This window comes from Podarcis muralis, chromosome 5 (assembly GCF_964188315.1).
Source record: "Podarcis muralis chromosome 5, rPodMur119.hap1.1, whole genome shotgun sequence".
In the NCBI taxonomy this organism is placed as follows: domain Eukaryota; kingdom Metazoa; phylum Chordata; class Lepidosauria; order Squamata; family Lacertidae; genus Podarcis; species Podarcis muralis.
In genome coordinates, this window is record NC_135659.1 from 3,689,929 (window position 1) to 3,704,175 (window position 14,247).

General features: G+C 42.4%; 1 protein-coding gene across 20 annotated transcripts in view; it reads left to right on the forward strand.

The window, feature by feature from the left end:
• Window positions 1–14,247, forward strand: part of PRRC2C (proline rich coiled-coil 2C) — a 77,844-nt gene that overhangs the window by 60,865 nt on the left and 2,732 nt on the right. For 7 of the 20 annotated variants that reach the window (XM_028732260.2, XM_028732261.2, XM_028732271.2 and 4 more), the window contains 9 exons: window positions 120–232; window positions 811–947; window positions 1,712–1,946; window positions 2,848–2,970; window positions 5,352–5,564; window positions 7,204–7,307; window positions 7,870–7,935; window positions 9,193–9,313; window positions 10,262–10,498. In XM_028732260.2, the coding sequence (XP_028588093.2) occupies window positions 120–232; window positions 811–947; window positions 1,712–1,946; window positions 2,848–2,970; window positions 5,352–5,564; window positions 7,204–7,307; window positions 7,870–7,935; window positions 9,193–9,313; window positions 10,262–10,498 (1,349 nt within the window). The remainder of the gene's footprint in view (window positions 1–119; window positions 233–810; window positions 948–1,711; window positions 1,947–2,847; window positions 2,971–5,351; window positions 5,565–7,203; window positions 7,308–7,869; window positions 7,936–9,192; window positions 9,314–10,261; window positions 10,499–14,247) is intronic. The other 13 variants (XM_077928179.1, XM_028732275.2, XM_077928180.1 and 10 more) reach the window with 8 other exon arrangements.

Below are 14,247 nucleotides of genomic sequence, written 5' to 3' on the forward strand. Positions count from 1 at the left end.
GCCTTTGAAATGTGCCCCCCCCCCAAGTATTTGTTTAGCAGCTAGGCATATCAATTACCTTTACTTTTTAGTTAACTCATGCGCCGTGCTACTGATTTTTTTCTCTTATGACTATGTAGCTCAAATTCCAGCTTTCTACATGGATACAAGCCATCTCTTTGGTACCCAGCATGCACGACTGGCTCCTCCATCACTGGCCCAGCAGCAGGGATTTCAGCCAGGGCTCTCACAGGTACTATGGGGATTGACGGTGGCATATTTGCTTTTTAATAACAATACAAATGTTGACTCTTGTATTCCAAATCAGAGTTCAGCCATTCTCCATTTTGAACGTCCTTGTCCAGCTAAACCATTGAGTTGTGGTCACAGCTGGTGGCTCATACTGGAACATTTTTAACTGTGTATTCAAAGAGGAGAGGCATCCTACTGTGAAATATTATGCTCATCAGCTGCAAGAACTGGGGTACCTTCTGTAGTCTGCAGTTCCTGCAAGCCAAATGTCTTGCGCAGAATCTGCAGGTACTTCCCACTCCTTTGATATTTTTAGCAACTAGTGAGATGCACACACCATTATTAGTTCGGGTATCATAGGTCAGTGTCAGAGAACTTTCTTTGTGAGTAAAACTCCCAGTTTCAATCCACAGCATCTATAGTTAAAGGATTTCAAGAAGCAGGTTGAAAAGACATCCTTTTAACTGAGAACTTTGAGAGCCACCTCAAGAGAATAGAATTGCTAGACGGACTGAGCCCAAGGCAGTTTCTGATGTTTGTTTGCTTGCTTGGATGTCTAATTAATTATATTCCTTACAGCCTACATCAGTTCAGCAGATACCAATCCCTATATATGCACCTCTGCAAGGGCAGCATCAAGCTCAGTTGGGTTTAGGAGCAGCACCTGCTGTTTCCCAAGCCCAGGAATTGTTTAACTCATCATTGCAGCCTTATAGGTAAGTAGAAAAGCAACTCCTCTTGGTTAACATTTTGTTTCTAGTTCTAGTCTCTTAACTATCTCACACATTTATTTCATTTGTATTCATTGGTGTAAGAATTGTGAAAACTGTACTGTTTTATGACCAGAAAATGCAAGTTCTGAAATTAAACAGTCCACATTAAAATTTAAATATTCATGCAAAGTAAGTTCATTCATTTTAGATTTTTGTGTGCTTTAGGGATAAGTGTTGAAAATGTTAGAATAAAAGGAGGCTTAGAATTTCTGAGGTGGGAGTAGGATAGATGTGGTATGTGAAGTATCATTTCTCTGCCTCTTCAGAATCTTGCCAGTCCTTTGTGTTTGTTCAGTTTAGGTTTCCTCTGCAATTCTGAGCAGAATCGCTTGAAATATTGTAAATTTGATGCTCTTACAACTTGTGTGGTGCATTTTTGTGCTAGATTTTGAAATAATCTGTTTCCCTGGCTATGACGCTTTTATTCAACTGCTGGCGAAGTGGCTTTAAGTCATGTGTTACAGTTTCTAGAAAGAACCATTCTTACAGTTCTGTAAACAAGACCAAAAAAAGTCTAAAATTAATGTCAATTTTGAGTATTTGCATGGATTCCCCCCTTAGTAATCTTTTTCTTGTAATAAGGGGGTGTATGATATGTTTGTGTGTTTCTCCTTGTTTTATGCCTAGTGCACATTAAAACTTTAATCATGAAACCAGTTTTTGTAGTTTTATTAACTTAACTAATTCAGGGCACTATTGTTTTATAGATCCCAGCAGGCATTTATGCAAAGTGGCCTGTCTCAGCCGTCACCAGTGGTTCTTTCTGGCACAGCCTTACACAACTTCCCAGCAGTGCAGCATCAGGAACTTGCCAAGGCACAGTCAAGCCTTGCATTTCAGCAGACATCTAATACTCAACCTATTCCTATCTTGTATGAGCATCAACTGAGTCAAGCTTCAGGACTAGGAGGCTCCCAGCTTATTGATACGCATCTTCTCCAGGTCAGAGTCAGACCTCCCCAGAAAAGTAACTGAGGAGTTGGAATCACCTCTTTAATACAACAAGAGCTTTAATACAACAAAATGGAATGGTTGAGCTGCAGCCCAACTCATGTGTATTATTATGCGTAGTGCTTCAGTTGTTTGAGGCACCATACTGTTGAACACTTACTGTACTGGACTGGTGTCAACAGCCAGCATTCCCATGCAGCTGCTGTGGCCCTCCACACCAGGCAGCTGGGTCTGCAGCCTTGGTTTCATTTACACACAGTGACACTCCAGGACGTTGTGAGTAATTAATGGTAGGTGACTCATAGACACCTGGGACAGATCACAATGTTACCCACACTTGGAGGGACCCCATCAAACCCTGGATATGATTCCCCAAATGCACCTCTTCTCCCCACCCCCTTCTTTCCAAACTGTAGCAGGGAGGAAGGAAAACTGGAACAGAGAGATAGCATGTTTCAGGTAATTTCAGGCCGATGTATGGAAGAGTCCTGCACACCCTGATGCAGTCCTGATTCACCCATTAAAACTTACACTTTTTATAGAACCTTGTTCCCATATTTGGCAGTGATGTATTTCAGCTGTTTTGAATATAGATTATACATAGCAGCAGTTATGTGTCCAATTAAATCTGGGACATATTTTATCCACGCTTGCTGCTTTTCCAAATGTGGAGTGGAGAACCTGTGGCCCTCCAGGTGTCCTTGGACTTCAGCTCTCACCATTGGGCATGCTGGCTGGGGCTGATGGGAATTAAAGTTCAGCAACATTCCTGCTGCAGCGTACAGAGAAGAGTAAATCTAAAATGAAATGGTCATACAACTGTTCTGTTCTTCAAATTAAATTAACCTTGCTTAGCTAGTCACCTAGAAAATGTTAACCTCTCTCTTCTCAGGCCAGAGCTACTCTTACCCAGGCCTCAAATTTGTATTCTGGACAGGTTCAGCAACCAGGTCAGACTAGCTTCTATAACACTGCGCCGTCTCCCAGTGCTCTCCAGCAGGTAAACTATGGCACGGTAAATTGCTTTCAATTATATTTAATATGTGTTTGTTTGTTTGTGTGCTTGTGGTGCATGTAGTACCATTGTCTCCTGACAGGAGAATGCTCTTTTGAGAACATAGTTTGTGTTCTTTTATAGAGAAGTTGCTGTCTCTTTGAATATAGCAGTCCAAAACAGTTCTAACACAGAATAATATATATATATACAGTGTTCTTTTTCTTTCTTTTTTTCTTCAGAGGTGTTGCTCTAAAAAAATCAAGCCCCCTTTTGTCTAGAGATCACTGTGATGTTTACTGTGGTCCTTACCCTTCTCCAGTTAAACTTCTTATGATCCTAGAGTCAACAGCTAGGAAGTTGATCTTCCATTATGCAAAACCATAATGTGGTTTCAGAGAATAGTTTTCCTCAAGATCAGGTGATAAATACTCAAGACCATAGTGCTTCTGCTGGGGATTTGTTAGAAAAATCCTGTGCGTGTTGTTCATGGCATCTAAACATTAGCAAGATGGTGCAGATCTGTAAACTACATAGGCATTTCTTCTACATAGAGTACATAGAAATGGAAAGGAGCACTAGATGAATGTCTGCATACAATTCCCATTCAGTTCAGTTTGTTCAGTGATGTGCTGATCTTCTATAGAGGCGAACATCCTAAAAGTATTTCATAAGCTTGCCTCTTTTGAATAATGGCTACTTGGTATATTACATTAGATCATACTGCAGTATTACCCGAAACCATGGCTCAGCAGTCAGTGGTGGCATTGGAGGCCAGCACTGTTGCTAGGCAAGATGTAAATCTTTAAATTAGGCTGGTGGGACAATAATAAAAAAGAGATCATCCCTCTTGGATCAAGAATGGAGGCTCTATTTTATTGCAGAGTTGCAAGGGGAATTGGGCATAGTATGTATGTTTACCAGAATTTCCCTGCTCTAAAGACAGAAGTCTCTACATGAGAGCAGAGAATGGTTGCTTCTGAGTAAGAAAGGTAATATCAGAATAAGGTATTTAGATAAGGTCTGCAACTGGAGTGGATAAATTAAGAACTACACTTGTGCCCTGTTGTAGCCAGGAGCAATTTCCCCTTCATGTTATGTGATATTTTGGTATATTGTTTGCTGTAGGGTGTAGCTTGTCTTCTTACTATATTGCATCTCGTTTAATATTTTATGCACATAGCACTTTAAATTTTGGTATTTTGCATCTAATTGTCTAGTTACCCAGTGAGGACACCATCACTGAAGTCATTACAAACACACCAGAGAGGTTGCAATGGGGGCTGGACAGAACAGATGAGGGGTTAGAAATGCACTGCTAAGCCTCTTCTCAATCCTTCCCTTTGAATGCGTGGACCCTAGATGCCATGCCAATTTAATAGTGGATTTTTAGCATCCATAGTGAGCTCATCTTTGGTGTCTCAGGACTTCACGGCTACTATGACAACAATAGAGCTGTCACAATATGTTATGATCCCACCCTGAGGCAGGTAACACTCTGAATCTGAACAGGGTATAGGTTTGGTGCTTTGGATGAGGAGATTTTTTTAAATAGCACACTTGTCTTAAACTCATTTCCTGGTGAGATTTACATATCTCGCGTTCCTGTTTCTCTGCACAGAGTAGGGGACACATTAAGATGGTCTCCCACCACAGAAGCTGATGGATTCATATGTATTCTTGAGAGTTCTTGGAACATTTCCAGTCGATATGACTGGTGTTCCTATTGGTGCTCTGGCCACTTGGTGGAACCTGTTTGACACACTCCCTAAGTGTACTCTCCCTAGGTAGAGTCCATATACCTCCGTGGCTTACTTGAGGATTAGGGGCAGAGAAATGGCTGGGCCATGATTAAAATACCAGGTGGGGTGTGTGTGGAATTTTAGCAAATCTACCCCACACAAGTAAGATGGCTATGAAGAAACTACATCTCTTCCACTATTGTGTCCTCACAGCGTTGTCCTTTTGAGCCTGTATGGTGCATGTCTTCTCCATCAGGGCCAAGAAATAAATGCTTTCAGTTACCGCTTTCTGCACCACGAAACCCAATTCCTGCTTCTGAAACCTCAGTTTTACAGGGAATAATGAGGGAGATATGGAAAACATAAGTTATAGGAGAAGGACAGGGAGGGAATTCTGTTTACTAAGAACCATGTCCTACTCTGGCTTGCTTTCTGAATCATCAGGTGCTGCCCATATGTTTTCAGGTTTATAACTCCAAAGGATAAAAATGTGTATATTCTTTCTGTTCAGATGCACTAAAGGTACAAATTATATTAGCTGTACATAGAGAGCAACACGTGTATATTTCTCGACAGTATTCAGAAGTGGCAATTTAACCATGATGCACTTTAGCTATTGAAGCATCTGTGTGTCTAAGTCATTCTTGCGTTTTCCTCCAGGTGACAGTACCTATACCAGGATCACAACTTTCTTTGCCCAACTTTGGATCAGCAGGCCAGCCATTAATTGCTCTTCCACAGTCCCTCCAGCCTCCTTTACAGCACACGCCACCACAGCCTCAGACTCAGAATCTGAGTCGGCCAGCACAAGTAGGCCAGCCTTTCAGAGGACTAATTCCCGCTGGAGCTCAACACAGCATTATAACTGGGAAGGTAAAGGTGACTGTGTCTTAAATCTTGCTGAATGGCAGCAGGAAAGCATGAACAAATGCACATCATATCCAGGCATGCCATGGTTATTGTATAGCAATCATTCCAAAGGGATAACGTCTTAGTCCTTATAGCACCATAACCAGTTTATGAGGAAATAGCAAATGGAAGAGATAGAACATGGATGGAATTGGTTTAGAATTAAACTAATTCAACCAAAGTTCCCTAGCACATACCCTGCAGGGAAACACCCTGGCAAAACAGCAGCCAGAAGCATTGAACTCTCTCTCTCCCCATCAGCTGACATCACCCAGTGTTGTCAGCTGGTGGACAGTGAGTAGGTTGGCCCACGGGCTGGAGGTTTTGTATCCTGTGGTGGTTCACATTCACAGTCAAATGCTTGACTTTTGGCTACTTGGTGAGTGTACCTCCCCCAAGCATCCTTATACTCTGAACCACAGTTGTGTTGTTTCTCCAGCTGTGAGCCAATGGCATCACTGAGTAGCACTAAAAATAGTGGACCCATAAGCAAAAAAGGGAAGAAAGGTCGTGTTTCCAAAGGGGTGGGGATGGCGTGTTAGAAACTCCAGTTCTTTTTATACTACTGAAAATTACCTGGGAGTGTGAGAGGAAGCCCACTTTGGAAAATAGTGGAGGAAAGTGTTTGGTGGGGTCACTATTTTTTATTTTTAAAAAGCCACTGATTTTCCACTGAATTGTTGGGGCTCCCTGTAGACCACCAAAAACCTTGGTGTGCAATATGCAAATCTCGGGTTTGCCACCCACGCTCTGCACAGCTGACTGAGGTAGGCTGAGCAGACAGAGTTTGTGCTCAGGGGCTCGTGTTGTGCACATAGCTTTCTGGAGGACTCAACCAAATACTGGAACACCATAGCAATACATTTACTTAGACCATTTGACACTATCCAGTAAGTACTTCTGAGTCCCATAGAGACCAAGCAAATGCTCAGTGACTCCTTTATCTGTTACGCATAAGTCTTTTGGTGAGATTCACTGAGTATTGGTAGAGAGTGCTTAAGAGCTTTCAGTTTGCCTAGCTGAGGATTTTAATTATTTATGTCACGTGGAATATGAGAGTATGAACCGTAATATGTCAACAGCTCCCCACCACCCAAAGAGATTTTGGAGTAGGTGTGGAACTTGTTTCCTAGCTCCTATTGCCATTGTAAAGATGAGTAAATGAGTATGGCAGGGCCCTTCATGAAAGTAAAGGTAAAGGGACCCCTGACCATTAGGTCCAGTCGTGGCCAACTCTGGGGTTGCGGCGCTCATCTCGCTTTATTGGCCAAGGGAGCCGGCGTACAGCTTCCAGGTCATGTGGCCAATATGACTAAGACGCTTCTGGTGAACCAGAGCAGCGCACAGAAACGCCGTTTACCTTCCCGCCGGAGCGGTACCTGTTGATCTACTTGCACTTTTGACGTGCTTTCGAACTGCTAGGTTGGCAGGAGCAGGGACCGAGCAACGGGAGCTCACCCCGTCACGGGGATTCGAACCGCCGACCTTCTGATCAGCAAGTCCTAGGCTCTGTGGTTTAACCCACAGTGCCACCCGTGTCCCATGCAAGTATTATTGTGTAATTTTGTGTCCTTTGTAAGTTGGTTGGGTTTCTTTGCTTCAGATGTCAGAAATGGACCTGAAAGCTTTTGGAAGTGGCATTGATGTTAAACCAGGCACACCTCCAGTCACCGGACGAAGCACCACTCCAACGTCTAGTCCCTTCCGGTAAGCAAGTCTTTACAAACAAGTTAGCAGCATAGATTTGTGATGAAGCCCACTTAAAGAAATAGTACTTATTAAGCATTAGTGTAAGGGTGCCACTCTGGTAGCCAGCTGTGAAGTGGCATAGAAATGTTTAATAAATAAATAAGGGCTAATGCAGTTTGGAGAAAGATTTGTGCAGAACATTGACTTGGGCCATGATATTTTATATGGACATGCTTCTAACAACACAGAATATGGACCACGCCTCCCATCTTAAAACGGCTATAATATTGTTTTGGGTTTTTTTTTTTTTTTTGTTTTTTTTTTAAGTGAATGTAATAAATGGGGTTATGTGGGAATGGGTTGGCTGGCGTGGAATATTTATGTTTTAATTAAGCCATTAACAGGCATTCTGGCCTCTTTTTGCAGTCAGTCATTTCAGATTGCTTTTTGGTATTTCCTCTACTTTGTAGTAAGGAGACAGTGTCAGTAATTGTGTGGCTGGAGGGCTCAAGTAACTGAGCTGCTCAGGACTGAGATGAAAAAGGAAACATATTTGGAAACAGGGCAATTTATTTTGCAGGAAATATGAAGACAGAATGACTGCATACTTGCCCAATTCCCATTTATTTCAGCAGAGCTTGCACAGGTGTGTTTCCATAGGATTGTGTTTCATATATATATGACAACAATCAATATGACTATGATTTGGATACTGTACTCATGTCAGTGAATACTGCTGTTTGATTAAATGTTCTGAATTTTATGAAGAGTGCTCCTTAGAATTTATTTTCATTTCCTTGTACATTTTTCTACATAACCCCAGTATTATCTATGCAATATTAGGGATTCAGCAATAACAGAGCAAGAAGAAATACTTATTAGTGCCATGTAGTATTTGGTCTTCAGTTGGAGAGGGAAGAACTGGCAGATTTGAGCTACAGCCAGCACTTAGGGTTTCAAATTACTCAAAAGTCACTCATATTACTCAAATTGAAAAGTAAGGTGACTTGTAAGACTCTTTTTAGTATTATTTTGAATGCTTACTTGAAGAACACAAATTGAGAGGAGAGATCAAAACATAGAAGGCTGGGGACCAAATACATGCTTCGGCTTACACAATAAGCTTGCACTCATCCGTTAGAATGTTTTTTCCCCTTTGAAATGCTGACCACCATACCAAACCACTGAAATTCTCAGCTTTAAAAGCAGGTTCCCATTCAGGTTTTCCCCTCTCAGTTTTGAGGGCTAACACAACTTGCTTCATAGTACATTGGATCCTGATCAGAGCTGGAGATTGATTTTGAAAGCGGTACTGAGCACAAAATCAGTGGAAGTCTAAACAAGATGGTTTGGAAAGCTAAGTTTTGTGCTTCCCGTAAAATAAAGCCCCCAGCTGAGAGTTATTTGGGAGTTTCCCAAATTCTGAAGACATGTTTTTAATAGAAGCATTTAGCCATAGTGATTACCCCGGTCAGGTGTGGCAGCAGCTCAGGAGATTAAACTACCAGTATCACATAGGAATGTTTGCTGGGTGCCAGAAGAAAGCAAAGGTCTCATGGTTCTGTTTGAAAGAACAGAACAGTGTTAAATCCTCCTGCTGTATTACAGGGTTTCTAGAGGCACTATTGAATTCAGAACACCACAATTTATAGTTAATCTTAATTTCTCCCTTTGTGTGTGGGGTGGTGGTGGTCGTAAATTAAGCTTTAATTTTAGCATCTCTCTATTTCATATTGCTGTACAATAAACTCCTGTTTCCTTGTGTTCGCTACAAACAGCATTTACTAAATAATGGCCAGTTTTCTTCTGGATTCAAGGTAGCACATGAAATGTATAACAAAAGGTTTCTCTGGTGCCTATGATACCCAATATATTAACTTACTTAAAATGTTTTCTCTCTAAGGGTTGCTTCCACAAGTCCGAACAGTCAGGCCAATAAAATGAATACCATCGTCTACCAGAAGCAGTTTCAGTCGGCAGCTGTGAGAATGACGCAACCATTTCCTCCTCAGTTTGCACCCCAGGTGGGCAGCAGCTGCTATACTGCCAGTGGTCTGAGATTTTCTATCTTCAGCTTATTTCAAATGGAAGAACCCCTATATGCAGGAATATCTATCAAATATTTCCTTAAATAATTTATAAATCAAATATATATAAACATTCTGTATCTTGCTTTCAGTAACATCTGTGCTCCTAAAGTTGAGAGACTGGACAGCTCTAATGCAGGCAGGTGACCACAGGCTTCTCCGCACAGCTCTTGCTACATTTGAGTGTTAAACATTTAAAGGGAGGGGAAAATAGTGTCTGAGAGAAGGGTCCCAGTGTGCGGCTTAAAGCAGACATCATCAAGTGCACAATACAACAGGAATGTCTCCTGTGCTGGCTCTGCTGAGAATTGCATATGCCTCCACCTCTACTCATTTTATTGGTGCTTGTGCAGAAATTCCTGGTGAATTGTGTGCTGTTCGCCACTTACCTGAAATGCAGCTGTAAGGCAGTCTTCCAAACAGTCAGCTACAAATAAAAAATTGAGCATCCTTTAAAAGGGGGAGTACTTTCAGAGTGCTGTTGCTATAAAGTATATGATATGGAGACATGTGGTGTGTACTTTTGATTCTAAAAATGTCTTGTATGTTGCACTTCAAATTTGAGATTGCCAGATTCTGTTTGAAAACATAAACCTATCTGTTGTCAATCCCTGCATCTTGACATATATTTTGAGGAACCCCTTCCCCCTTTTGGTTTTCAAATGTGCTAAGACAATTTTTAAGCACACTTCCTACCTTAAGTCCGCCCCCCCCCCCTTAGAATTCTCCAAACATGGCCAATCTTAATAGAAAAAATGCACCCACTACAAGGCACTGATTGGTGGCGGAGGCGTGCTCTCTGCAGAGAAGCCACCATGTGATCAGGTTGGCATTATGCTAACAGCTAAATGTCTCTCTTTTTGTTGTTGTTTTTCCCCCACTTAGATCCTCTCTCAGCCTAACCTGGTCCCTCCATTGGTAAGAGCCCCACATACTAACACCTTCCCAGCGCCTGTTCAGAGGCCACCAGTGGCACTGGCTAGTCAGATGCCACCTCAGATGACCACAGGCCTTATGAGCCACCCTCGTTTGCCACATATGGCCAGGGGTCCTTGTGGATCACTCTCTGGAGTCAGAGGCAATCAGGCCCAGACTGCGATGAAGGCTGAACAAGACATGAAGGTTAGTATTTTTGGATGGCCATGCTGTGTTAACCACAGTTCAGTCTTAACAGCTTGCAAGGCAAAATACTACTATTAAAATGCCTCTCGATCCTTCAGATACCCCTTTCTGCAGTGGCCACAGAGAATATAAACCCAAATATTGATTTCAGGTAGCACATGTTAGTAAAAGCACAATCCCAGGGAATATGATTTCAACGCTTAAGGGTTTGCCTGCTTTTATTGCAGTCCGCTGCCGGGTGGATTGCACCCATTCCCTTTCTCTTATTTTAAATGTACAAAACCATTATTAAATAGCTAGAATCTCCCATCAATAGCTGCATTTCACTGCATGACATTATTTGAAGAGCACTTGGAGACCCTTCTGAATGAAACAAGACACTTTCCTTTCGATGTGAGCTGTGTGGGGATACCATAAGATTAAATGAACTCAGAAATCAATGCACCCAATCAATTGTTAAAAAGGACAGAATTTCCTTATTATTTTCAGTTGTGTACAAGGACAAAAGAGTGGTTCCCTGAGACAATCTACAGGTTTTTTGTGATTTTCAAATGGTTTGGTCAGTATAATAGGCAATGCCTCTGATAAATGAGTTCTGCTATTTGTCCAAATTATGGCTGGCTGGCTTGAGGGTGGATGGGAGGAGTGAATATGTTGTTAAGTTTTAATATTAAAATTAAAACTTACCAGGCAACTTACAAGAAAAAACAGTATCAAATCCCAATAGAACTAAATTACTAAATCAGTAGGACCAATAAAAACATAACAGACTAATTAAACTAGAATCAGTATAAATTTCCAGTTAAAAACATCTTCAATCACATATTGGAAGGCTTGGGCAAATAAAAATATATTTGCCTGACATTGGATTTGGAGTTCCACATTTTTGACAACACAGTCAAAAAGTCGCCTATCTTGGAGGAGGACCTCTGAGAAAGACTCAAGTGAGAGAAGGTGGTTCTTTAGATAACCTGTGTCCCAGATCATGTAGGGCAAATATACTGCAGAGGGTAGTGAACATCCACCTGAATTATTTTGCTCTCATTGCTGTCCTTTTTCTGTCCCAAGGCAAGTAGCAGCTTTCTCAGCCAAAGTTTTCATTATTACATTTGGAGAAAGTGTTTAAAATATATATATTTGACTTGAGGAAGGCTAACAACAGGCATAGGCAAACTCGGCCCTCCAGATGTTTTGGGACTACAACTCCCATCGTCCCTAGCTAACAAGACCATGGTCAGGGATGGTGGGAATTGTAGTCCCCAAACATCTGGAGGGCTGAATTTGCCTATGCAGGGCCAACAATAACCAGGTGTAATGATACCTAGAATAAAGCCTTGCCCGTTGCCATGTTACCATCTATCATTTTGTTTAAAAGAAGACATTTTTATACCATGTGGAAAGTTTGTGCTACAAAAAGATACTTTGAATTGTTATAGGCGTGCATGCTTTTTCAATTCCAGTTACCATTTCCGATGATAGTGCTCAGGAATCCCGTATCCCATTTTGAAAAATTGTGGAAATACACAGTTGAATTGTGAAGAGGAAATGGCACTTTCAGTTGTTGTCCCCCATACCACCCCTTCTTCTCCTTAATTTCCGGGTCTATACAATGAACTGGATGCCTGTTTCATGGAAGCAGAATCCTTTTCTCTTGAGTAAAATTGTTTGCAGGGTCTGATTGTGCAGAATTTTTTATGGTGCTTGTGACTAACTGCAGCTTAATCACACAACCTTTGGGTGGAAGGGTATGAGAAGAGACTTTCCTCTTGGCAAGCCCTGATGGTATTATTATAATAATTCTTCTCAGGCGGTTTGCTTGTAATTCTGACTTCTCTTTAAACTCAAACGGTATATTTAAATTTTCTACCTTTTAGTAAAGTCAGCCTAGTGGCTACAGTTCCAAGAAAGTGTTTGCAATATTTATACAAGCATGTGAGAAAAATGGATTTTGACCCTTGCAAAATCACGAATATTACAATGTGCAGCCCAATAATCAAATGTTACTCCTGTGAAAAAGATGTTGCAAATTTTTGCAGATGGAAGATAGCAACAAGTGTGATACATTGAGCTCATGCATATACCATATTTACTCAAATCTAATACCCACCTTTTTTGGCCAAATTGCGTTGCAAAAATTAGGGTGTGCATTAGTTTCTGTGGCGCATTACATCCAAGTAAATAGGGTAGTTTTGCAGGCCATCAGCCTTCTGCAGCTTGACTTCCTCCAGGAGGCTTGTGTTCCCCCTGCTACCCAAAGTCCACTGGCACCAAGCCACTTTCTCCTGTGTTTTTCTTGCGAGCCAGTGACTCTTGAGCCCTAGCAGTAGAGGGCTGCTCGCACGGAAGAGGCAGCAGTGGGGTGCCAATGGTAGGCGCCTGATCCTCAGACATTGTGGTTGCTGCCAAGGTGCCCCAAGACCCTCTCACCCCCTGCTGCTGCCACCGCGGCCACCTTCCTCCCTCCCTCCCTCCCTCCCTCTTGTCAGACGAAACTGGCCCGCCACCAGATTTGCTGCTTCCTCTTTCGGCAGCCTCCTGCTTGCTCAGAGCGTCATGAGCTGCAATCGGCTGTGGCCAACAGTAGCCTTCTCTCACACGCAGACTTCCCTCCTTGCACTCCCAGCCTCAAACAAAAAAAAAAAAAGTGTGAGTGTGTGTGAGAGAGAGAGAGAGAGAGAGAAGAAGAAGAAGAAGATCGGTCCCCTCATGCCCCTAAGCCAAGCCAGCCTTCTTCCCCAGTCGTAGAGCAGCTGCCGCTGGGCGCTCATCCTTTCCCTTCAAGGCAAAGAAAGCAGCACACAAATCCTGGCTGCTTTGCCTCATCACCCACAGCACATTGCAAAAAGAAGCATCTTTTTAAAAAAAGAAAGAAGGAAATGAACTACTCAGTCTGTGTTCTCTTCCTCCAACCTCCTTAGTTAAAAGGAGGTGGAACGGTCATCAGTAGTGGGCAGCAGCTGCAAAATGCAACACTGCCTGCTCACTAAAGAAAGCGTCTTTTATCTCAATAAGCCAACTCCCAGAAGCCTAAGACCAGGAGAGAGTTGCTAGTCATTCATCCTTACAAACCATGCTTTGGAGAAACAGAACTTTGTGGGAAATAGTCTTTGAACTTCTATAAGGTTACTTGCAAAAAATTTTTACTGGAAATGAAAAACGAAATAAAGAAGTGCCTCTTCTTAGGGACACCCCATTTTTTGTCAGTTTTATTGGCAGTGAGGACTGGGGGGAGGCGGTAAACAGCATCCTCCAAGCCCCGCCCTGCTACTCCTAGGCCTGTCCCTATTGGCCGTGAGGGCTGGGAGAAAGACACCTTCTATGCATGGTTTTGGAAATGCCTTTAAGTAGTTAAATGTCCCCGCTTTTGGCTTCCTCACTAGCACACACAGTCTTTCTCTCTCTGCATGTCACTGGAGGCAAGCTGTTCCTTGCCATCAGAGAACATTTGTAGAGGGGAAACCTTGAGGGACACTGAAGTCTTAGGTTTGTGTGAACTGTACACTCAAGGTGAGTGTCTCTGCCATCAGTTGTGTAGGCCTGTGTTGTGTTAGTTGTGCTAGGAAATTAGATGTATTATGAAGGAAAGGGGGTGCAGGGAGAATCCAGAGCTTGTCTGCAGAGTGGAAGGAAAGGAGGACCTTTTTCTGCCCCCCCCCCCCACTTCCAGCCATTCCCTGAAGACTGGAGAAGGGGCCCACATAAGAGTATGAGGAGGGCAGGCAGGGGAAGCATGGCTTTGCTTTTTCGGT